Source organism: Chelmon rostratus, chromosome 22, assembly GCF_017976325.1.
Source record: "Chelmon rostratus isolate fCheRos1 chromosome 22, fCheRos1.pri, whole genome shotgun sequence".
NCBI classification, from domain to species: Eukaryota; Metazoa; Chordata; class Actinopteri; order Chaetodontiformes; family Chaetodontidae; genus Chelmon; species Chelmon rostratus.
In genome coordinates, this window is record NC_055679.1 from 7,339,356 (window position 1) to 7,365,217 (window position 25,862).

The following is a 25,862-nucleotide window of genomic DNA, read 5'->3' on the forward strand; positions in this document are numbered from 1 at the left end:
GTGATTGAGGCTGATTTTATTTTCATTTTAGCAAACTTAGACACATCGGCCCTCTTTGTCCTCTGAGTATCATTACCCACATCTCTCCCTGGGGACAATGGAAACACTTGGTAGATAAACTTGTGTTTGGTGTTGCTCAACTTTGTTGTTTAATATTTAATTGCCAGTGCTGTTGTTTTTGTGTTTGTGTGTTTTTTTTTTGTCCATTGAGATGACAGATAAACAGGCAGCAGGAGACCACTGCACAGCAAGAGATGATTTCTTTATTAGCTATCCCTAATTTATCATCCAAAGCGTTTTATTGTTATCTGTATAAAGTTTGCTTATATGCAAAGCAGCATGCAGAATGTAATGCGTTCTCTGTAGACAGTCTGGAAAAATGAAAGTTGAGAAAATTAAATATTTCAAGGAAACAACGTTGAATAATGTTTAATTTCCTAAGTTTTGCCTTTGAATTTATTCAACTTTTCAATGCAGTTGAAACCCACCGCCAACTAACTGACCCCATGGCAGCAGTGCCAGACTTGGATTAGAGATTAGACGACTACTGCTACTGCTTCAACTAAGAATATAAACTGGTTTCTGTTCTTTGTGGGATACTCGCCTGTTGAAAACTGCTGCAAAAGAAAAAACAAATGAATCAAGTAAACTTAACACAGCCTGTTATGCCAGTGAGTCATGGTGGTACTGTAGCACTTAACCGGTAACTAATGGAATCAGGCCAGGTGAGCCTTCCGTGCAGAGGGATGATGGATGAATGAAGATCGGGCAAACGGAGACTAAATGGAGAGGCAGCGTCCCTGGATGGGTGCTTGTTTGTTTTTCTCTGACTACAGGAAATGTAAGAAGCTTAGCGGGGGACTCGAGAGGATCGGTCTATCGCCAGTGTTTGCCAGCTACATTGCATTTCCTATAATAACACTTAATTAACTGTGCTTTGTGTGTGTGTACGGTTAATAATGAATGATGTGATAGCTTTGTTGCCTGAGTGACACTGCGCCCAGTTAAAAAGAGGAGGGTGCTGATTAGATTGAAATGCATGGCTATGTCACCTGTGTCAAATGACTTAAAATAACATTTTCCTCAAAATCCTTGACAGAAAGAGTCTGCACATAGTGTCCTTCTGCCAAGGAGATGAAAGCCTTTGAGATTAATGCATGTAAGGACCAAAAATATGCGGCTGAATTCGATGCATCTCTGGCTGGTCCCTCACTGGACAATACAAACAGAATCCAGCCTCTAAAATGTTCAGTTTCTATCAACTTTTGAATCCTTTTTAGATAGCAAGGACCTCACGTTCCCCAAGAATAGAAGAGAACAAAATTAATGTTAATAAAAGTAATTTGTCTTTTCTTTGAGTCTAATAATAAGCCCTTCACAGAAATAAATGAGCTATAAATGACACTGTTATGTTCTTTATAGCTCATATATTTCTATCTTTATATTTAGCGTTATATAACGTGCGATATTAGACACTTCCACTAAAAACACACAAACCTTTATGATGTGGAAAATTACCTGACATCGCAGCTAACAAATATTCCCTAAATACAAAGACATGAATGTGACAGATGTCTGAGGTGACGTGTTTGTGATGGATTATTTCCTGGCAGACACTTTGTTTCTTTCCTGTGGGCGTCAGGTGATTGACAGCGAGCGAAAAGAAACGCAACGCACGCCACGCTGAGCACGAGGAAAGACTGATTAAACAGAGATTTTTACAAAGCCAAATTGGTGCTTTGTGCTCTCCTGGAGGAAGATTGATCCGTGGTATCCGCGAGCGTGGCAGCTGAGGGCAGATTCGGCCGCGGATGGCAGAAAGGAGGAGCAGAAACTTAAATGATTGTCAGGACAATCTGTTTCAGCCACAAGTCTAGGCTAGCCCGAAGTAGCTTTGTTAGACAGGTGTACTGAGCTCATGTCGGACTGCCATTTGTTTTTCCCATGTCAGTGTCTGTGTTTGCTATACTGTAGCAGAGACAAGTCAAACGTCTCAGTACAGACGACACCACACCCACTGCAGATACTGGATTAAAGACAATCTTTGGCACCGTTACCCACAGAACTACCCCAGCTTACTTTTGTGTTGTAGCAGCGCTTAAAGTGGCTCCAATCAATATTTTTATAAGGACAACAAATGACTAAATGTCATGTGAAAGGGACTGCTCTGAGTAATGAATTCACAGAGAATTATTGTATCTTCCCTCAGCCCTACAGAGCATTTTAGCCTCTTTCAGCTCATTGTTTTGATTTTGCACCTGCAGCTTTTACCGTTTTGGTTCACTCTCACTGCTCTCGTCAGCGTCCTTTCCAGCACCAGCAGCTGTTTACGGTGAAAAAGCTCTGAAAACCAGCTGTACACTACCTGCTCAGCATTAGCAAAAGTTGCTAATAGTTTTGTATTTGCTGGATGTGTGAACAGGCAACTATATGCTCACAAGTTTGCAAAATTTGTGTCTGATTATATGTCTTTGTTGTTTCATAGCTTGTTTCTGCTGCCCCCCAGTGGCCAAAAAATCAATTACTCAACAGTCGCTGAACTAGTCAATATTTTTCATTCGACAGCTTCCTATATACTACACTATACTTTATTGATAATAATATGTGGTGTTATAAGCATGTTATTATAAGAATTTAATACAAATTTACTGAAGACAAGATAAGACATATGTGATGGTATGAAAAGAAGCGTTCCGTAAAACAAGTGTGCAGTGGATTTTGTTGGCTCACAAAAACTTTTGGATCCTTAATAAGGTTAAAGAAGTTTACAACTCCAGTCCTTAACTGCTTAACATTCTGATGTCAAACATTTGCTCGAATGCAGCCACAAGCTGGTCCCAAGCTGCACATGCCCACCCAGACAACATGAAACACTCCCATTTCCATTATTGATGTTGTATAAAACTCTGCCAGACATATTGGATTATCCAGTCCTGCTGTTAAAGTTGGATTCTTCACTGGGTAATTCATGGACTATGAAACATTTATTCAATTATCTGTCTATTAGGCTCTTAAAGGACTTTATTTACAGTCGACCTCATCCCGGGGGCTGCCGTTGTTTCCTGACAGACAGCTGGAGTGCGTCTATCTGTCCAAACAATAATGTCTCCACCTGTCAGAGACAAAGTGGGTCACAAGGGAAGCCATATTGGTGGCTGCCACCTCAACTTTTATCTCTGATTAAACTGTACGAATCTTTGTGTTGGACACCCTGCTGGACATGAGCCGTATGTTCCAGCTTTTCCCTCTGATTAAGCCCTCCTTCAAATTTATTGGCCATGGGAAATAATGGGAAACACAGCGAATGTAGAAGTTTTAGGCCATTACTCATGGCTTTTATTGGCATGGGCTGTGTCTGGCGCACGGCCAGTGACCTGCACAGAGGACAAAGCAAGTAACGCCTCTCCTGGCTCCTGGCAAGGGAAAGCAGCGGTGAGGGGGCGGTGGCATCGGAGGAGAAAGTGAGAGAGGAGACATGGCCGCGGTGTAGGTGTGAGGATCGAGTGGAAGGAAACGGTTTATTAAGTAACGAAAAAAAAAGAAAGACAAAATAATTCCTCGATGCTCCAATACTTATCTCTAGACGTTTTTGATATCATCTTGTAATATAAAAAAAAGGGGTTCGAAAAATGCTAGCAAACGCCTAACCGGGATTTTTAATTTTTTTTAATAGCATGTAGACTGAATAGTTGGTCTCCAAGGAAGCAGTGCAGGAACGAGAAAAATCACGTGGGATATAAAATACTTTATTATATCAGATATTAATCTGCCCGTTATTTTACAGGATTCATCGATTAGTTGTTTGGCCATGACGTGTCCATCAGTATGTCGCAGATGACGCCCTCAGTATGTCTTGTTTTCCCGAAGAAGAACGAGGAAATATTCACATTTAAGAACCGTTGTGGGTTCTGGAGCCTCTTTGACAGCTGACATACTCAACATCATCAGTTTGATACCTCATGACTTACTATAGCTTATAAACATATGTTGAACAGATGATTTGTTCCAGCTTACCGTGGTCCATGAGTGGCTTTTAGGCAAACAAAAGGAAAACACATTTGTTCATGCATAGCTTATGTGACATATAATAAAACATAAAATATGTCTGCATCTGACCTAAGAATAATGCTTCACGCTCAATTCAACATCTCGTCACCTTTACCATTCTGCTGATTTTTTAAAGTTCAGTTCACTCATCATGATCCACGGCTTGTAAAAATATTCAGTACACAGTCTGTGTGTATCATGCTGTCCAAAGCTTGGAAAAAGCAACCCTGATGATGTCATCTTCATACATAAAAATGGCGCAAAAACGCACGCTCACCTTGTTTGTTGCTTTGTTTTTGCTGACAAGTCACAGTGACAGCTGACCTGGAAGGAAAAGCCATAGACATGTTAAAGGGAGCAGAATTCCAGCAGCATTCACCCTGTTTTCTCTCCGCGCTCCAGTTTATACTCTCACGCTTTGTCGAGTGAAGCTACAGCCGACATAAGAGTCTGGAGAATGTGGATTTCTACTGTATAAATGACTGAACGGAAAAAGGCTAATTAGTGCTAGCTGTGGGAAGAGCAAAGCTGCATTTTGGTGCTTTGGGACTATTTTACAGGTTCAACATGGCAGCCGTGGTTGTAACTGGTTCCTCTGGCGTATGAAACATGTATCAATCCTGACTCAGTGTTTCCAGCGGTTTCTTAACCAGGCCCCGTGCACATGCAGGGTTATATTTAGTTGTCCTCTCTTCCGGTGAGTATAGAGTAGTATAGGCTCAGCAGATGATAATGTTAGACATGCACACACACACACACACACACACACACACACACTTAAACAGTCAGGAGCGCACATACAGTCTTCCCACCTCAAGTCCTTGTAGAGGTCAGTTCTCTGTTAATTGCTTTCCATGCAGTAGATGGATGGAGCACAGCGTTAGAGAGGAGGCAGGGAGGTGTCAGCAAAGAAAAAAAACAAAAAAACAAAAAAACGGCCCTCTCCAACACACACTCACACATATCCATGCAAACATGTTATAAACACACACAAACAAAGGCGCAGACATTCACAGTATGCACGCAAACACACACACACACAGTCTGGCACGCATGCCAGCCAGCAGAGACTGTTATCAGCTAATTAGTGCTCGTAGCTGCAGGGGCCAACCTTATTGACACTGCAATGACAGCTCTCTGGTTTGAGTGGCACCGCCACTCGTCAGACCATGTCATTCTGATTCAATTATAAATACACAGACGCCGGGATAAAACTCACAAACGCCCCGAGGAGGAAGTGCTGCTTTCAAATGCTGCGATCGCTCCAGCGGCCATATGGGTTATTGCGTGCAAACTGACCGGCCTCTTCCAAACGACCGGCCGACTCGAATAGATGGACGGATATTTCAATTTTCCTCTCACCCCACGTCATGTTGTGTGCGCAGCATGCAGATGTGCACAAAATGGAAACAATAGTCGGGTTTAGCGCCCAGCGGGAGGGGGGATTACACAAGCTATTGTTTTTTCTACTCAATACTGTTCCTCCTCCAGTCCTACTGCTTCCACTCACTGGACCTACAGATCCTTTTTGAACATCAAGCTGAGAACAGAGCAGAAGAGGCTTCTTAAGATTCTCGCAATGGCATCAATTCTTCATGTCTATAGTATGATGAAATTTTTGGCTACATGTGTAATAGGTTTCGGGGGGGTTGAATATTCTTGGAAAATGAGCTTCATGCTAGGCTACCCAAAGCCTTTTGCTTGTTTCAATAACCGGGAGCCTTGGCTAACATGGAGCACACTTTTTACATTTTTTATTTTTTATTTTTTGCAACATCTAGGGATGAGGTGCAGGAAATCCACCTAAAAGCAGCCCTTCTTCACAAATATCTGGGATGGAGGTTGCCACCTCTTTCGCTCTAGAAATAAACCTCAATGACGTTATTTGAATGGGGGTTAAAACTCAACATGAGTGGCTTATTTTGGTTTTTGCCGTCTGTTTGGCACATGATCACCTGCGGCCCACGCGTTGCTCACTTATTTATCAGTGGAAACATCCGTTTATAGCAGCACCATCTCACGCGTCGTAGCTGGAGGAGATTATTTGGGGGAGCTGTGACGTAACCGGGAGCTAAGCAGAGAGGAGAAACAGCCCGTGAGGAACGTGGAGAGGGGGGGGGGGGGACGCGCCCACGTTCACGCCTGCAACTGTTTGGATCTCCAGCTGATGGGAGCGCAGAGTGGACAGACAGGACCTGCGCAGCCGGGTCACTGCTCAGTTTGATTCCTTCAAAGAAGAGTCAGAGGAGATCCATCCACACCGCGGCCGACTTAGAGCAAACGTGGTGTGGAGCTGTGACGCGCGGATCCCGGGAGATGCTGAGTCCGTGAACCTGACTGTTCCCGTGCGTAAATGGCAAGGGTTGCACTGGACTGAATCAAGAGGGAGAGCGAGAGGTGGAGGGTTGAGGGGGGCGAGAGAGAGAGACGGAACGACGGAGTGATATAGTGAGGAACCGGGACAGAGAGAGAGAGAGAGAGAGAGAGAGGGAAAACGAGAGAGAGAGAGAGAGAGAGAGAGAGAGAGAGAGAGAGAGAGAGAGGCTGCAAGGCGACTGGGCTGGCAGTGTTCGCCTCTGCCTCTCCAGCAGTGGGAGAGACGCGCGTAACATGCAGCGGAGAGCGGCGATCATCATCTGCGCGCCGCATCGCCGTGGACCGCCGTGCGCACTCGAAGCCGGAGACACACCGAGGGGCGCAGCCCGCTCCGCCGAACCTGTCGCCATAGACCCTTGAAGGAAAAGGAGGAAGAGGAGAAGGAGAAGTGGTGTGAGAGGAGGATGCCCGCCCGTCAGACGGTGACTGGGGGTTAATCGCCCTGCTGTTTGGAGCCACTCTGACGCACCGGCGGCGAAACGAGAGCGCGTATTTTTTTGTTGTTGTTCTACGGAATCCCAGCCCTCTCTGTCACATCTGAACCGGACTATCAAGTGAGGATTTTTTTTTTTTCCGACAAGGGGATGAATGCTGAATTACCCGGCCAGCAGAGTATGAGTCAGTGCGTGTCTGTGAGCTGAGGTGGAGTGTTTGTCTCTCCCGCCGCACGGCTGTCTCGGTCCGCCACAAGCCTTCCTGCGCCAGGATGCAGCTGCTCAGAGTTGCGTGGGCACTGACCGGAGCGGCGATCTGCTGCTTTCTCATCCTCCTTATTCACTCCCGCCTGCTCAAAGAAGGTAATCACTCACAGCTCCGCCTGATTACATGTCACTTTTACACTTTTATGCCGCCGCCGCCTTCCCTGCCGCTGAAGTTTTCCGCAACAGTAATTCCAATGCGGAGTGTGTCCGCCGCTTCGGCGCAACCGCAATCACATATCGACTTTTTTCTTTCACCCGCTGTAAAAAAGAAAACAAAAGCGACACTAAAGCTTAGATTAGTTTGCGATTTTCCTCATCCGCAGTTTCCCTCATCAACAAGTCATTCGCCGGAGGATGATCGATCGATCAATTCCGTGCGATCGAAGAAAAAGGTTCAAGCTGTGCAGAAGAAAAGCAGCAGTGAAAGCAGCGGTTCACTGTTTGTGTAGAATACAGATTTGTTGTAAACGTTCTCAATAGATGGCACTAGAGTCTAGCTTTAGGGTAACATTGAGGTCAAGCGGCTCTCGCGTCGTTCCACTTACCTTCGGTCGTGTCTTCTGGCCCACATGCGTGTTCACATCGGATGCATTTCGATCCCGATCGCCTGTCACGCACCTGAGAGCGAGGCTCGGCGCCCCGCGCGCAGCGTGCCTGGATGATGGCACAGCCTGCGGGCATGGCTGCATTGTGGCAAGTGGTGCTGCTTGTGCGGTAATTCACTGAGTTTCCCTTGCTGACATTCAGATTGAGGACTGACTGCATGACCAGCGCCATCAGGATCGAGGCGATGTTTCAGGTCATCCCTGCAAACAGATCACTAATTCCACCTGATGTAGCATCATAAATACAAATCCTGCCCGTCTGTGGGGAGATCTTCATGCAGAGGTTGAGTACACTTACTGCTCAAACTCCTTATGAAAGTCAAACGGTATAAACGGGGAAATTACTGTGCTGCATGAACCTGGCACAAAAAACAGCACTTAATATTCCCTCTATACATGTACACCCCCAGGCGAGCCGAGTCTGTTTGGCACTTAGGAACTGTCATGGGCTTCCTTTGTGTCGGTTTTTCAAGAAGCGTGGCTTGGAATGGCCCGCCATCCCCTCCCTGCCTCCGGCCCTGGGCAAATATTCAGGTCAAGCAGTGGCAAACACTCTCCTCGCCGTGGTGAGTCCATGACTACTGCGGGGAAGGAGGATGTCCTGCCATACTGAAGTGTGTGTGTGGGGGGGGGGGGGGGGCGGGGGGGGTAAGACAGAGAGAGAGAGGAAACTTGTCTGTCAGCCAAAATGTGAGACAAGGGGTGTTCAGGATTTTGTACTGGCACATGTCCCGAAGCCTTTCTTCGGAGCTTTAATTTACTGTGGCGTGCTAGCCTTTCCCACAGAGGTCAAAAAGAGGATTGTGTGGCCACCTAATAATCTGGAAAAAAAAAAAAAAAAAAAGCGCTGCTCGCGGCTGCGTCAACACGAGCACTCTCGCTCGATCCGGGCCCTCAGCATTTGTGGAGCCCCGTCGACCAGCAAGGCAATATTTTTGACCTTCGCCTGGGCGAGCTGTTTGCCTGTATCATGTTGTGCTTTTTTACACCCCTCAGCCTGCATTTTCCTTGCTCTCAAAACTTGACACCGAATCGCTTTTAATTTTGCGGGGGGAAAAAAGCCGCCGCTCGCCCGGTGGCGGGGAGATGCAATATAAGTTCATTATGGTTTATAAGGTCCCTGTTGAGATCTGCCAGAGAGAGAGAGAGAGAGAGAGGGAGGGAGAGATGGAGGGAGAGAGGCGCACAAAGGAGGGTTGAGAATATGCTCACTTCAGGCTACAAGAATGGCCAAGGTCAAAGCCAGCTGTAAGGGCTAATAATACCGACTGATAAAATGAATTCAAAGGAGTGCATTAGTGACAGTCTTTTGGGGATGAGGGTAATGAAAGGCATGCACGAGGGGTCTTAAAAAGAACAGACCCCCTTTTAATCTTGTCTCACATATTCCTTCAGAGGAACATTAGGCCCGTGCAGCACATCTCCCTCCAATGTGAATTACACCCAGAGAACAAAAGGAGGAGGGAAAGCCAGGAAAGTGTATTTTTAGCGTCCTCTCTGTGATGCCACAGCTTGATCGTCACTGTCTGTGTTTACATGCGTGTGTGTGTGTGTGTGTGTGTGTGCGTCATTGCTGGTGGTGCAGATGTGTGTGTGTGTAGGTGGTGTGTTATCTGAAGGTAGCCTGGCAGCACGTGTCCCAAGTTGATATCACACCAGTAAAGTGGTGCAGCTAGCTAGCTAAAGATCTGGGATGGCGATTTCGGCATGTCACCCACCCGCCAGCCAGGCAGACCGCCGAACACGCCGGCGAGTGTGTTTCCGGGAGCCGCGCGCCTCATTGTGTCAGGCCTCTTGCATAACGCAACATGGGCTCGCGTGCGTCGAGGAAATGAGGACGCGGCGAGGGCGGATCGGGAATGGAAACGTATTAAAACATTATGCATGGGGAGCGTGGATGAATTTTTGCGCCATAAATTTCTCACACTGTCCACTTCAATAATTCAGGCAATGGAGCAAATCCCATTTTGCCCTTCATTGGCCGAGATATTTGTCACATGGCAATAGAAAGTCTGACAGATTCATGGAAGAGTTCTCGGGGAGGGGGCTCGCTGGTGAGCAGTGAGTTTTAGCTCGGGATGGGGTAAAGTAATGAGATAGCCGCTGTTGTACGACCTTTTTTGGCATGGACCCGAGGCGCCCTGTGGCTTACAATTAACGTTATGAAGTGCAGCTTCTTTAAAACCTCAACGGTGTGAAGTTCTCCCTTAACGCAGAAGTAAAGTTGGAGAGTCGTGTGAAAATGAGCATCAGGCAGGATTCAGAGATTCATTCTGACGTTTTCTTCTCAGTGAAGAACATTGTTTGTACATAATTAGCTTCTTAAGTGCTGCAAATCAGGAGTGTATTTTAGGGCTCGCAGCTATGGAGGAGATAGCTTCAACAAGCTTGAATGACTGATTTGTATCTGCCTTTTGATGCACATGGTGAAGTAGCAATCTTTATCTCAGATAGGACGATCTGGGCTGCGACCAATGAACACTCTGTGTAGCGGAATCACTTTTTGTGCTGTGGAGCTGTTTTGGAAGAAGCGCCTTTATAAATATCAGAGACAACAAGCTGGAAAAGACAGACGATACAATGTGATTTAAAGTAGATTTCAAATAAGCCGGGCCTTTTAGACGTGCGGTGATATGAAAGGAATCTCTGGTAAATCCCTCGGCTGAACTCCTTTTTAGCTGTACCCATTTTGCTAGTAGCTGTTTTATACTTCAAAGACAGGCACATTGCCTAAACTGTCTCCGTGGCAATGACGTGTTGCATTGGAGTGCCGCCGCACATTTCCTTTTTATTCATTCATAAAGCCTTGTGTTTGCACACCCAAGTGGCCTCTCATTGTCCTCCGCCTCCCCCGAACAGGCCGCCGGCCCGCCCGACGACTGCAGCTATCGATCCTCAGGTGAAACCACAGGGTGAGCCATAATGGGCCAAAGTGACAGAAATATGTGTATTCATACACCGCACCTGACATCAGGCAGCCCCAAATCAGTTTTCATTTACCGCTTGCAGGAGCCCAGTCCAGGGGATCCTCTCCTGCAGAGAAACGGATTCCAGCGGCATCCTGTGGCGCAGCGGCCCTGCTCCGAGCAGGCTCAGGCGGAATTGGGTCAAGCAGTGGCAAACGCTCGGTGTCATGGACGTATCGGCCCGTGGAGAAAGGGGAGCCCTGTCACATCTTTAGACATGAGTTTAGAGAGGAAGGCACGTCATGTCTGCGCTCCCAAGTAGCTTCTGTCTTTCTGCAGCTGCTTTCCCTGAAAAACAACCGACGGACTAAAAGAGTCCAGCGTTTCGTGGGAGGGAAAACTCTGCAGAATGTCGTCCGCTTGCTGTAATCTGCGATGCAGCTTGCGCGGGGAGACGGCGCAACTTGCCAGATCACAGGAGATGTCGTCAGGTGGTCGCTGCGGGACAGTGTTCGTCAGGTTGCCTTTACAAAGCCCTGAAGTCGTAGCTCGGGTCGCCGCAGGGGAAAAGGCCAGTGCACTCGAATGCAGCATGCTCTCAATCGCAGCTTTCAAGATGCGACCCCCACTGCCTCACTGAGCCTTTCTGTTGCAAGCATGGGGCGAGTTCTACAACTCATAGGATGGTTGGCTTTGTGCACCAGAGTTGTCAAACAGTGGACGGCTATGTAAGACACTGAAGGACTGCTACACAACTGTTGTTTATATTGGCAGCTGTCAGTGTTTTCCCCTGTATGCTACACTACTTTGTCTTCCCTCCTTTGTCTCATTGCAGAGACTCCAGTCCAGCCATTCAATTTCACTGTGCCATCTGCGAGTGCTGCGTTTCATTTCTCCATCAGAATATTAATCGTGTTTGCGCGAAAGAAGCGGAGTGATGAATATACTTGAGGCACAGTCGTTAAAAAGGCGCAGTTGCTTGCCAAGCGTCACCTGCATCTAAAAGATGTAGACTGTTTAATTACAGTCAAAGCCAGAACGAACTGCAGCGTATGAGGTCTGACTTGAATATGACTTCGAGGTACAGCAGCACAGATGTCGTCATTAAGTATTTCTTCCTTTTTAATCATCTATTCTTAATCTGCAGAAATGAGGGATTTTAGGGAATTTAGCCCTGAGGCGCAGCTTCAGGCTCTAGTGACATAAAGATAATATGCATGTGTTTAATGCCGCAGTAATACTTCTTTAGTATACAGAAGCAATGTCACAATCGCCATGTTTCTCTGAGCGAATCCCCAGTGATGCCAAATCGCTCACAGCAACGGTACACAAAGGTACGCAGAGCACTCCCCCGCATATAATCTGCAATAAACCCATTTAAATTGAGCACAATTTATCCTTAATGGTCAGTATCAGCTGCAATCCATAGGGGTACGGCACAATAATCAATTGCTTAATTGATTCATTACTTAAAGGGTTTGTTAATTAATTCACTTCAATGAATCAATCACAGTTGCAGGAGAGACCTGTGGTGGTTTATCAAGGTAATCTAAGCCTACTCCAAACAACCCCCTGGTGTCCTGTGTCCAGAGGCACTTTTCATCTGTGTGTGTGTGTGTGTGTGTGTGAGAGAGAGAGAGAGAGAGAGAGAGAGATCTCCAATATTTACTCATGGCACTGTTTTTCACAGTTCCTATCGATTGCCGGACAGTAAAAAGTGTGCACTATTGCACCCAGTTTTCCTAAAGTCCTATTGATTGCGTTTTGGCAGAGCCGTGGGACAATAAAAAAAAGGCGGTGGTCGGAGTTAGACTCTAATGAAAAGCTGGCTGCGAGGGTCCTCTCTGGGTTCCAGCTTTTACTGGAGAGACTCATTGGCCTTTGAAAATAGTGATGTCAGAAAGACATCGACCTAACACACTTGACTCCCGCCCCTCCACCCATGAAGGGCCGTCTAAAACTCCCCGAGGCCCTCCCAATCCGAGCCCGAAGCCGCGGGGTCGAGCCGCTCTGTAAAACCTCGAATGGGCGAGCGATGCTACGTCTGGCATCCCTGGGCGCATTAACGGTGGTGATAAAATGCGTAGCGCGTGCGGTAAATTGTGCCACAGATCAGCAAGCCACCGCAGATTGCTAGACCGAGCTCTTCCTGGACGGAAGATGTGGGAGAATACATGAAAGATTGAGCGATTTTAATAACTGAGGCTGTATCTTTAATTAAAACCTCATGCAGTAGCCAGGGAATGTGCTCTGGTCGGAGCGGCTGAGCTCGACTCTGTAAATTAGTCATGTGAGTGCGTGCACACACACACGCGCACACACACACGCTGAGGAGTAGGAGGAGGGCCAATAGTTTGAGAGGTTAGAGACTAGTGAGGCCATTTGTCTATCGGCTTGTCAGCTGGTGGGAGAAAGATCCTCCCAGATCAGCGTTTTCCTCCGAGGAAGGGCGGATTCCTCCGGGCTCATTCCTGCAACACTGGCAACATGTCCATCACGACCGTCTCTCAGAGAGAGGATCGTCCCTCCCCTCGGACCGTCCAGCCCCAGATTATAGTTTACTCGTCAGGATATACAAGCTCAGAGAGTGCTGATTGAAGGGAACTGTGCCGGGCCGTCCGTCCCTGTTATTCATAAGCTCGCTCTCCAGACTATTGATTCGGCGACCGCCGCGGTGCTCGAGTGCGATGCGTCCACACATACTTGGGGAAATGGCGGGTGAGAAGTGTGCTTACCCTTCCGCGCTTTCAATTTGCGCCTTCCTGCTGTGTCAAAGGTAGAGATGAGGTCATCGCCCCCGTTCGATCAATCGGGCGTCTCTGTTCATCTGGCCGATCGATAGCTACTTAGGAAGTTTGATCTTCTTTGAGTGAGATCGCAGTCATTTGAATGGATTCAGAGACAAGGTTTTTTTCCGCCTTCACAAAAGCCTGGCCCTGGAGGCCATTGTGACACAAATGTGGTGTCTGTGATAACAGGCTCGGTCATGCTTTATGGATCCAGTGCGTTTGAAGCGTTTTGCCATTTCCATCTGACAGAAATGTAGGTTTAATCTTGCATTAGGTTGGCTATAGTGCATTAGCTTTTTGTGTCAAAGGGGCAGAATATTACCGATGCTATGCTGGTCCACCGAAACAAATTGCATGTTACTCTTTAGAAAACTAATGGAGGCTTTATCGATTCAAACAAGGCCAGCCACTTGCTTTGTCTCGGCTGTCAGATTGTGTCTAAAGCAATTTCATAAAGATCATTATTTTCTTTCTCGGGATGTCTTGCAGCTAAACAAGATCCTCCTTCGTTCGTTCCTGCCTTTTGTACTGCTCACGGCAGCAGCTCTTATGGTCCAATTGAAAATGAATTAGAATAGAATGACACATAATGAAAATCACTAAAAAACATTGGCACGTCACATCCCCTTAGCTTGTTGCACCCTTGAATAGATTGCTTGTGGGGTTCCAATTCCTATTCTCGACCTAACGCAGCAAGAGAAAATGGGTTTAGCTCACTGTAAAGGACAAGCCATAACATTATGGGTCATAACAAGCGGTGCCACTCATTTATCTTCTAATGCCATTATAGCATGCGGAGGGAAAGGTGCTGACATGGATGTTAGTCATGCAACAAAGCGAGATAACGCAACACGTTCGCTGCACTTATGGTGATCATCATCGACATAATTGACGTAGCCGGCAAGCGTTGCGGTGTCAAATTGCAATCCAACAGGTTGCTTGAATACCATTATTCAAATGACTGCATGTTTTATCTTGTTTACTCTTTGGAACCCCTTTGTCTTATGAAGTTGCGAAGTATTTTGAATGCAGAACCTGCGATCCATGAAATTCAAAACACAGAAGTGGAACCTGCTCTCACTCCCGGATTGATTGATGTGTCTTGTAGTACACAGACACAAAACTAATTCAGAGTAAATTATGAACGTTTTAGTGGAGGGAAAAGGTTTTTGAATTGTGTTCTGTTGAGAAAAGGGAAAAAGCTGCGTCCCAAGTCGTGATTCAATCACGTCCATGCATCTGCTGCAGCTGAACAATAGCTCGAGTCTTGCAGAGGGAGGCCTACACCCTCTCTCTCTCTGTGCAACTGTTAATAGCCCTTTTCTTTTTTACAATTACATGGTCGCTACATATAGTTTTATGCTTATGTTTACAGCTCTGTCGATTCAACAGCAGGGAGGAGAGGGGAAAAAAAAAAAACAGCCGGCGATTCTGCTTCATCATAATCATTACGGTCCATTCCACATGGGGGAGAGGAACTTCATTATTGCACCTGCAGGGACTGTTAAAACCAAACTCATGAATACAGAAAGCTTTCTTGTTGCTGCCTTGTTACTTTACAGTGCTGCTGTTAGGGAATTTTCAAAGCCACATTCTTCACTTAAAAGTAATACATATAGTGCACACGCTGTGTACACAATAAATTTACAAGTTATGCTTGGTTCACTGCTGTGGGTGCTAAATCAGCCTGGGTTTGCTGGCTGTCGGTTTGAGCTCAAATCGGTGTATGCATAGCGGGGCAGGTGGGTCACTGCTTTTTTTTTCTGGTGTTTCATCAGCTGAGAAGTAATGCACATTCTTAGATTTGCTATTCATTGATGTGCACCGGCGTGATCTGAACCTACCGCACCTCTTTTCCCTTGTACAGCACTGACTTAGCCTCTTCTCCTCGCACAGTGTCCCTAATATTCCATATTTCAAGAGTTATTATCACCAAGAATTTCACAGTGAGGGCATGAATCAGACGCACCCTCGATAGCATTTCACCACACAGTGTGAAACACAAAAAAAAAGGTAGGAAAAAAAATCATATTTTAATAATGATATGTATTCAGCAAATGAAATGCGCCAGGCTTGCACATTTGCCTTGCTGAACAGACAATAAATTATACCTTGTGCACCGCCACCTAAGCCCAAGGATAATACCACATCCAATGACTTGAAAGGAAATAGGGCTTGTGGGATGCAGGAAACAGAATGTCCTTGCTTAAATCAAACAGCATCAAGGGAAACATTGACATGTAGGTCCTGCATGCACATCTGTAGGATGAGGGAGGCGTGTAAGCACGCAGCCTCGCTCCTTCTGCAGGTAAACTTGGCAGCCACAGACATCTGTGCGTGCCAAGTTAACATGCAGAAGTGACACATACAAATGCAGACATATGCACACACACACACACACACACACTCCTGCAAATATACACCGGGGCTTGACAGACTGCATGCACTATCTCATGTTTGCATTAGTACATTGCAAAGCGAATTCTTGTAGCTCCAAGTCTAATTTATCAAACAGACTGTGTAAGTGTGTGGCATGGTGTGTGTGTGTGTGTGTGTGTGTGTGTGTGTGTGTGTGTGTGTGTGTGTGTGTGTGTGTGTGTGTGTGTGTGTGTGTGAAGTTTCATCATACATTCCAAACACACACACAGTTCTTCAAGATAGTGAATAAATGCTGCGAGCAAGTGTAGATGTGCACACACAGGCACAGAGGCGGCCCTGTATACATATGCATGCACAGCCACAAAGGGTCACTTGCGCACACACACATACACACACACACACACACAGAGTGCGGCATGTTCTTATGGGACTCTGGAGAGGATGAAATATTGCTGCAGAGGCCACACATGCACACGGTCCACACTGAAGCACACACACAACAAAGTCAACACACACACTCATCGAGGGATCACTGAAGCAGTCTGGTTAAAGATGGAGATGTGTGTGAGCTGAGAAAAAGCATCTGCTGCTTCATCTACATGTCAGCAGCTTGATAACCTGACACATAACGTGCACACACACAAGTGTTCGCGTCATCTGTCATTTGGTTGCTACACATTGACAGAGTACATTCCAGTTATCATCTGAAGACGTGATGTAATCTCTCGCTCACACACACACACACATAATACACAGCCCATCTGACATGCATGCAGACAAAGAGGCAGAACTGACATCATGGAGGCAGGGCAGAAGTAAAACCAGTGACATCTCACCCCTAATAGTGTCTGATAGGTAAACAGAGCATAGCCACCCACCTGCCTTTTGGCCCAGGTGGAACCACTTGAGCAAATTGCCTCCTTAATTGATGGACTTGAACTGGTTGCTGTGTGCTAGCTTGTGTGTGTGTGTGTGTGTGTGTGTGTGTGTGTGTGTGTGTGTGTGTGTGTGTGAGTGACTGTCAGGGATTCTGCCGGTGCCTGTGGCTAAGGGAGCAGTAATAGTGGAAAGAGAAATCTGTCAGCCGGTAATGAAATAATTGGCACAAACGGTTACACATGCGGGCTCCTGCACACACACACACACACACACACACACACACACAAATAGACACAGTTGCACTTTCAAATGCACATAAATCCACACACATGCACAGACACAGGCTCCTCACAAAAACATGCACACACACACCAACCATGAGTACAGATAACAGCCTGGTGAAGAGGCCTGATGCACCATTTCCTCTGGTTGTAGCTACAAACGAACTAACCCGGTGGCTGAATAGGGACAGACTGTGACAGCAAATGAGGTGGAAAGGCGCAGAAGGATAAAACGTGAAGACGGAGCAAGGCAGCGAGGACGCCACGCGTGCATACATGCATGCATGCATGCAGCGGCAGGAGGGGACCGACAGAGGGGAATGACGACGGAGGAAGAGGGGAGAGAGAATGAGACAGACAGAGGGAGAGTCACAGGTTGTTGCCGATGGGTTGCTTCCTGAAATAAATTCTTTTTGGGGGAGGGTTGCCATGGCAACTCAGGTAACGGCAGACAGGGATTGGTTGTGCTAGTAACCAGCAGCACTGAGAGGAAGAGAGAGAGTATCATCCAAATTCGGCTCACAGTTTTTGTCCACGAAAGATTTGGCTGAGCTACACTGTTCAGGATTATCCAGTAATGCACGACAAACTAAGATTATTAGTCGAATTCCCGTCATTTTCTTTCTGCATTAGGGTTTGCAAATAGTTAATCGGCACTTAAGATGCTTATCACTGTCATTATTTTGAGAGTGACATGCCGGAGGTCATAACTTTTGCCTGTTTATGATGTTAATGTGCTCACTGTCAAATTTACTGCCAGCTGGGAGTCAAACCGCGTAACCCCGAAGTGTCTGAGGAAGAGGCCTGACCGAGGCGAACTTCAGGATGAGCCGTTAGCCGAAGTAGATCATCTTCACTGGGCTTTACCATTAAACTGTGCAGGTATTTTAGATCCTAGACGTAAAAGCAGCAATACTGCAGTATAAAAAAATACAGTAGTTGAACTGCTGCACTGAAAATGTCACTTTAATATTAATATTCTTTTGCAAGATGCATGAAAAAGTAAAACTCATAATTCTGTTCTGTTATATATTGTATTGTTGGATTGTTATTGCTGATGCTTTAATGTGTGAGTAGCATTTTGCTGTTATAGTGAATTGAGATTCAGCTAATTTCAGCTATTTCCCACTGTGTTGGGTAGCCTCATCCAAAGTGCATCATATTTTCAGATTATCATATGCTTTGTCTGTAAAGTGTGGCCCTCTGAACTGCAGCGAAGTCGAAGTGTGAAGCAGCATGAAGTACCTCAAGTTTCTTTTCGAGATCAGTGCTTGAGTCAGCGTGCTTTGCCGCATCCCACCGCCGCTAATAAGACTGCAGAGCCGATCGGCGTGCAGAGGGGTTCGATTTTTATGAATATGCAGGTTTAACGTCCACGTTAATGGCTGTGGATCCTCTGTTCTTTGCAGAGGTGTCGGAAAGAGACTCTCGAGAAATAGTTTGCATTTCCGTTTGGTGCTCGTGCTCCATCTCTGCAAATTACAGCCCCATAGAAATCAGAGTGCGTTCAAAAACACAATATATTATCTTATTTCAACATAATAAGGATTCTTAAACACACAACTTAATTATCATGAATTGCATTTTGTGTTGATCTTTTTTGAGGACTTAATCCCAGTCAAACATAATATGCATCATTTGTATGTGGACTGTTCTGAACTCCCACGACAAGACAAAAGATGACTTCCTGCATTTCCATCAGTCTCAGCCTCATTATTTGTTTGCTCGTGTTTTTGTTTAAGTTGCCTTTTGTAGCTTCGTCGTTAGTCTCGGGCTGCTCTTCTGTTTTTCGCGTTCCCTGTCTCTAATTAAGCCTCCTTCTATACAGTTACTTGCTCTGTTTTAAAAGCTAATGTTTAAATAGTCGTCCTAATTGTTTCCCATTCATGGCGCCGCCGCATTGTACAGTGCGTGAGGATCCGGCCGTTTGAGCCGAGAGCCGCTCGCGTTTACCCAGCGTCCTCAAAATAGCTCCGTAATGGTGCTGCGCGAGTACATGTGTCTTGTGGTGTAGCCCTCTGGAACTATGAGGGGATAGAAGAGAGGACATGGTGAGACAGTGGGGAGAGGATGCGTGTGTGTGTGTGTGTAATAAGCGTGTTGGATGCAGATGTGGGGAAGCTGCGCCAGTGAAGGCCTCCGTAGGGGGCTGTACAGGGTTGTGTAACGTCTGTGCAAGTGTGTGTGTTTGTGTGTGTGCATGCAGGCAGGTGTTCTTCCATGTTTCCCTGTATACATGTGTGCCTATATGCAGTTTTGTGTCATTACAGACTCCAGTCAATGTGTGCACTTCTTTTGTGTTTGTTTGTGTGTGTGTGTGTGTGTGTGTGTGTGTGTGTGTGTGCGTGTGTGTGCGAGCTTCAGAGCCTGCACCACAGCCAGTCAATAATTAGCACAGACAGCAGGGGGAGGACGATGAGAGAAAACAAGAGGGAAAACAAGACCAAAAAAAAAATGAAAGAGAAATAAAAAATAATAAGAGCAGCGAGCGTAGCTGAGTCCCCCACCACCCACCCTCTGGTTACCGTGGAAATCCAGATAAGGATGTTTCCTCTCTTATTCTGCTAACAGGGCTCTGCATTGGCTCTGACAGAGCCTGAATACCAATTACACTGCCCTGGCACCTCCTCCACTGGAGATAGAGACAGAAATAGGGGTTGTGGGAGCAAGACGGAGCAACGGTGGGGGTGGCAGAGAGGGACAGAGGGGGAGATGAATGCAAGGACGGGGGGGGGGGGCAGAGTGCATACTATATAAAATGACGACAAATGGGAGTGGGAAGGGAAGGAGGAAACTGCAGAATAAGGGGCTGCATGGAGAGCAGACAGATAAAAGGAGGGAAAAGAGAGAGTGTGTGAGAGTTTTGGTAGCAGTAAACAACCTGCACTTAACTCCATCAACCCTCGCCCTGTCCACAACTTTTCATTCTCTACGGTGAGACAACAGGATGCTGTCCAGGACCAGCTCCCGAGGGGTTAAAGCTTTTTTTCCCTTCGCGTATTAAAGCGACGGCTGACCATCGGCTGGTAATAATAACGGAGGCCTGATGATAGCTGTGGTGTTGAATCAGATGAATAATTTATCATTTATGCCGCGCCGCAGTGAGCACACAGTCTCCTTTTAAAGCACATTGACTGTCTGTGCTCTGGCTGCAGCCCCTGGCTTTATTTCTAATGCACACACGTAGACATGCATACACCCAGTTGAAGGCACACATAAACAGAGGCCTTCCTCTACATGCTCGACATGCACGCCTCTCTCCCTCCTCTTCCCTGCGTCCCTGTTTCCGTCTCTTTTGTTAAGCGAAACGCTGTCGCTCTGGTGGGCAGTGCTGTTTCCTCTGTGGCAGCAGAGCACGTCGTGTTGTTGGGCTGAGGCGCTGAGGTTGCGATGATGTGCTCAAGTCCGCCGAGAAGAGCCACAGTGAAGGAGGCAGTGCGGTCTTTAACTCCCAAAGCGCTAACGTTGTGTCGCTACTTGCTGTGATGCACAATGCCTTCCTCTATCTCTATTTCCTCTCTCAACGGCAGCAGCAGTATTTGTATTTTGTATTGCAGGAGTCAGTTGCCAGGCACTACCTTTGTGACGGGCACAAAGACTTTGTTAGCTTTGAAAAGCGGCGGCGGCAGTGCCGAGCCATCAGCTCCCTCTCATCCGGTTATTGTGGGACGCCGCGTGTGCGGGACACAGAGTTCTCCACTGGAAGTTATTGTCCTTCTTGCACGTACTTGACCGCGCATTCAGCGCTTGCTGTTTTGTCGAGTGAAATGATGTGTTTTTTCTGCAGTAAGCAGATTCACATCAGGGGTTTCCGCGAGGGGATGAAGTCGCCGGCCAGTGGAGAGAAAAAGTTTGGCTGTGAAAGCCCGAATGTTGTGGCCTCTGGCACATTCTAATGCCACTACTCCATCATACACACTGATCTTAATTATTGCATGTTTTAATGAGTTTGCCTCCCCAGTTGTTAACGTGAATGAGGTTTCTAAGCAGGGGAAAATTACTCAACCAAAAATGCAAGCCATGGATAAAATGCATGATGTGGAAAAACAAATGACCTCTTGATCATATATGTTACTGCAGGAGGCCCAGTCGTCAAGTTGCCCCCCCCCCCCCGTGTTTTCAGATGCAGCATCGTCATGCTTGCGTTGTTTTGAAGCGGAAGCTCGCGGTCTAAGTGTACACCCATGGCAAATCGCAGCCCGTTATTAATGGTCATTAATATAATAGAGCAGGCGGCTGGGCTTAAATGAGCGGTCTGCTGTTTGGCCGGCAGCCAGCGCTTTATGGAAAGCTCTGTTACTCTGTGACTTCATGTCAACGTTCGGAGTTAAGCTGAGCGGTTTCCTCTGTTCACATGTATGATTTCGCAATCGCTCGCAGTTTACTTACGCAGCCCCGAGACCGAGTCAAGACCAGGGCCGGGGCTGCATTGAGCCGCCAAGGTCGTGTCCTCTACACTTCCACACAGATTGCACGTGGTGGGTTTTAAAGGCTGATTATGAATTGATATTTTAGAATCAGTATCTTTAGTGTCCATTCCCTAACAATGGATTTGTTCAGAGCCCATTTTTCAGCCTGTGTAGTGTCTGTAGGTACCAATTAGCCAGAGCAGCCTGTGTGTAGCCTGAGAGGCAAAACAAAGGGCATTGTAAGTCCGGAAACACTCGCCACGACCACTTGCTGCTGCTCGTTAAGCTCAACGCTCTGAGCGGTAATAACTGAAGGCGACTCCGACGGCCGTGTCAACCATTTCTGTCAGCTGTGCTCGTCTCTTCTCTGGACTTTAAGGCTGGACAGTAAGAGGACAGTGTTCAGTGAGACTTTAATAAGGTAAGCTGAAGAGAGGGGGACAAAAATAGGACTTACTTTGACTCCCCCTCATCCCCAGTGAAAATGATGCCATCCAGTTGCATTAGCTGCTAATGCTAGCATTATTGTGTCAAGTACATACGATATTATTTTTGTAATGACAGCAAACGCAGTGCGCTCAAGCACTGCTCGTCCTTGCAGCAGGAGAGCTGGCAGGAGAGGAAGAGGTGGGTTGAAAACAGGCACAGAGAGAGAGAGACGTTTAACAGGACTCATTTGAGGCTGGAGAGACGTCCAAGTCGAGACGGAGACTGAGACAAGTCCGAGTGAAAACACCCCGGAGGGACGAGTCCGAGACAACGACCAAACGTCTGAAAACGAAGGCAGGCCCGCCTCCTGGTTGCACCTCTACCAGCAGGAGTTGCTTTGCATAGCTGCCATGTTTGATCAGCACTCCTTTAAAAAAGATTGGGGGGCTTTTTGAAAGTCACATTTTTATTCCTCTGACATTTTCGGAGGGGGGGTCACATCAGCTGCCTCGAACAAGGTTGCATAAGCGAAGTTGTAAAATAATTTCGCAGTGACTCACATGCATGAGAAATGAAGTTGAGCAGCTTTTTTTTCTTTTTTTTTTCCCAAGCTGCAGTGGTCGGAGTTTAATTAGCTCTGTCACATATTTTGCAGTGGTTTTTATTGGGGCCCATTGGAGTATATCCAAATGCGTAACCTTAATATTTAGCATGATGGAAGTGAACGTTAAAGCTGGAGTCAGCAATCTTGGCGAAAGATTTGTCATATTTGAACTCAAGAGCCAAAGAAACGCACGTCTCCCATCAGTAGTCCTTCAGACGCTCCGGCCCCCATATTCATAGGCACATTACCATGGCGACAACACTAACAACTGGCCTAGCTGACCAAGAAAGAAATAGCCTTGACATCCCAGCTTTGTACGGGAATACAAGAATTGTCATGCTTGTAAAAATAGGCTTTTTTTTTTATCTTAAGTGATCCACCGTGCTCAGGTGTAATGCATTAAAGATGTTTGTAACTGCAGCGGCCAGAAAATTATAACTGTACACAACAAAACCTTCCCTTTAAAATGAAATTGTATCCCGGAGGTTCCAGCATGGTGTCCATGCCAATCCGCACCTCCTCCCTGCAGGGAATTTTCCAAACTATTTCAGTATTTTTCGGTGTGCGTCTCGTCTTCTTCTTCTTCCTCCTCTTCTGCCTGGCTTCCCTGCACCTGAGGCACAAGATTGCGATATCTCCGCGGCCGCGGGGTGGGCAGTAAGGCGCGTTATCGCTGTTGACACACTTTAAAGGGCGCCACACGTGCACGAGTGACACACACATACAGGTGCTGCGTTGGACAGATAAAAAAAAAAAAAAAAGATGGTGACACTCTCCTTCTCGGTGTACCTCGGGGCCAGAGGAGAAACAAACCACACAGTCACACCCTGAAAACGACAGAAATGCTATTTCATATTATTTCCCTCTGGCTGCTCAGCTGTTTGGTTTGGATTTGTTCAAATTTACTTTGTTCTATACTCTTCTTTGTGTTTTGTTTTGTGTCAAGTGTTTTGTAACTTCACCACATCTTAGTGGATTTAAATCAACCAAACTCACAGTTAGTAATGTAAGTGGCTTTACACATGCATGTTTTGTTGCCTACATTCTGTCCATCATGCCAGTAGCCAGGTTATCTCCTCCTTTATCATTATGTACTGTGCTGGCCCATAAATCTGTGTGCTGATAGCGCTGCTCCGGAGTCCTAATGCATATTCATAACGCCCCCACCTAAATATTCATGAGCAAATGTCTGGCCAAACAGCTTTCAGAATAGTGAAATATAAGACACAGTTTGCCTTTTTATGTGCTTGTTTTCGCTGCTGTTCGTGGCAATGGGTGGGGAGCTTTGGAGGGGATGATGTATTTGCATGTCTCAGGGAGAATTATGGGTGCAGAAGTCCCCCCCCCCAACTGCACAGACGACTTCACCGAGGTAGTTCCCACTTGAGGTTTGTTTTTTTTTTTTTGCCTTTTTCAAAATTGTCCAGGGGCTGGGCCAGTCGAAGGTGAAAAATGAGCAGAGTAACAACTTTTGATGGGTTTATTTTGCAGAGATGGTGCACATTCATCACGGTTCTAACAATAAATGACATATTACCATAGAAATTAGAGATGCATCAGCACCACTTTTTTACAACCAAAACAAAACAGTAAACTGAGTGTAGTTTATCTGCTGAAATCAAGTGATTTGCAACTTGATGCCTTTCAGAGTTTTACAGTGTTGCTGAAAGTGAAAGCCGAAGCTCTCCTGTCGCGCATCTATTTTTGCATCAAAAGTAGTGCAGTCAAAAGTAATGGGAGTATTGACCCGGCCGGGACTCCTCTCTCCGATTCTCATGCAGATACTGGGAGGTAGGCAAAGGAGAACGCCATGCTCAGAGATGACATTAGATCGGGTGGAGGAAAAAAAAAACTAAGGCAGAAAGTTTTTTTCTTTCATTTATTCACTCCAGTTGTTCTCCGGATGAGTAGCTTGATAGCAGATTGATGGCAGATGTGGAGAATGGGAGATGAGGAATGCCGCGTTGTCGTACACAGGAAGAGGGTGTCGGGATCCTGTCACTTTTTCCATTAGTTCCAAGTGTTTGCTGCAATGTATCTGCAACAAAAACATAACACAGAGCGGACATTTAGATGTGATATCCACGGAGACATTTAAACCTCACTTAAAGCAATACTCCACGGCTTTAACATTAGGAGTAATGACCGGTGCAAGGTGTAAAGTTTTGTCTGCGTTGCCAACGGAGCCGACTAAGAGCAATTGAGACTGGCCTCACAGTGCTGTCGCCCAGGAGGCATAAAAAGCCGCAATAAGAATGGTCACTTCCTTTTATTTAGCGTCAAACACTCCACTTCAGCTCCTCCTCTGGGTTACAACACGCAGACATTTACATACTGGATATTGATGAATGAGCAGCTTTTAGCAAACCTGATGATTCAAGCTTAGCTGGACAAAATGGCTGGGCTTATAAGATTGGGGTAACTGCTAAGTAACCCAATTATATGAGCTGTGCAAAAAAAAAAAAGGCCTTGAGGGAATTCCTCTATTAATGGCCTCGTCCCGACGGATGTTTCCTGTTTCTTGCACTTTTATTTCACATCAGCCGCTAACATGAAGTGTAATATATACTACACAGTCATTCACCATGTTTGAGATTCACTGAGTATAATAACATTACTGCAACACAATTTGAGGAAAAAACCTCACGACTACTACAAGTTACTAATTAAGCCTTTACACAAGTGGCTGCTTGTAAAACTGCATCACATCTCTGCCTCGCTGCAGTCTGAGCGTGTGATTGCAGGATATTGATACCAGTGCTGCAGGGTTGTTTGGTGAGGTGTCACTCAGCAAAGCTTAATCACTTCTTCACAAGAAGGTACTGCTGCGATCTGCATGTTGGAGATTAAAGACGGCGTCATGAGTCGTCGTCCTCTGAGTTTAAAGCCCCCCTCCGCTCGAACATGTCTGGCTCATTGTGAGTTCACTGGCACTCTGCAGCATGATGGATGTGCAGGGCTCGTTTTCAGAGAGGCTGTTTTCACGCTCGTCGGTTTCTCTTCAGACGTGCTCGTACGGGATTTTGTGACATCACAAGTAGGCTGGTGGCCATATTGAGAGATTTCATCAAGGCAGGAGGAGTCGATGCAGTTTAGCAAATGTTTTACATGTAATGAACCGTTTTACGTGGGAAGCACGTATCAGGCACAAATTACTAATTAAAGCAAAGTATTTTTGTTTCTTAAAATTGTCTGGTGGGACGCTTGAAAAGCTTACTTGTGTATGTGAAGCATCCAAGTAATCTAACAGTTAATTCTCCCCACAAAGTTTTCAGCACATGAATTGTTTGTTTTTTAATCTTCCAGCAAAAACTTGTGCAGCTGAGCTCAGCTTAGCATTTTGATAAAAACAAGTATTCACCTTTAAACTCTGAGCCATCCATTATACTCCACCGCTCCTCGTGCCAAATCAAAAACTTACTGCTAAGACAATACCTGATGGTGTTTTAGTTGCGGG

The 25,862-nt window shown here is 46.2% G+C and overlaps 1 protein-coding gene across 2 annotated transcripts in view; it reads left to right on the plus strand.

Annotated features, from left to right (window-relative positions):
- tafa5a (TAFA chemokine like family member 5a) overlaps nucleotides 1-25,862 on the plus strand; it is a 137,026-nt gene that overhangs the window by 38,900 nt on the left and 72,264 nt on the right. Inside the window, exon 1 of one of the 2 annotated variants that reach the window (XM_041964244.1) lies at nucleotides 7,122-7,220. The exons of the other annotated variant lie outside the window; for it this stretch is intronic. Within the exon in view, the coding sequence (XP_041820178.1) occupies nucleotides 7,130-7,220 (91 nt within the window). The 5' untranslated portion in view covers nucleotides 7,122-7,129. Of the gene's footprint in view, nucleotides 1-7,121; nucleotides 7,221-25,862 lie in introns of those variants that run through there. 2 annotated transcript variants of the gene reach the window in all.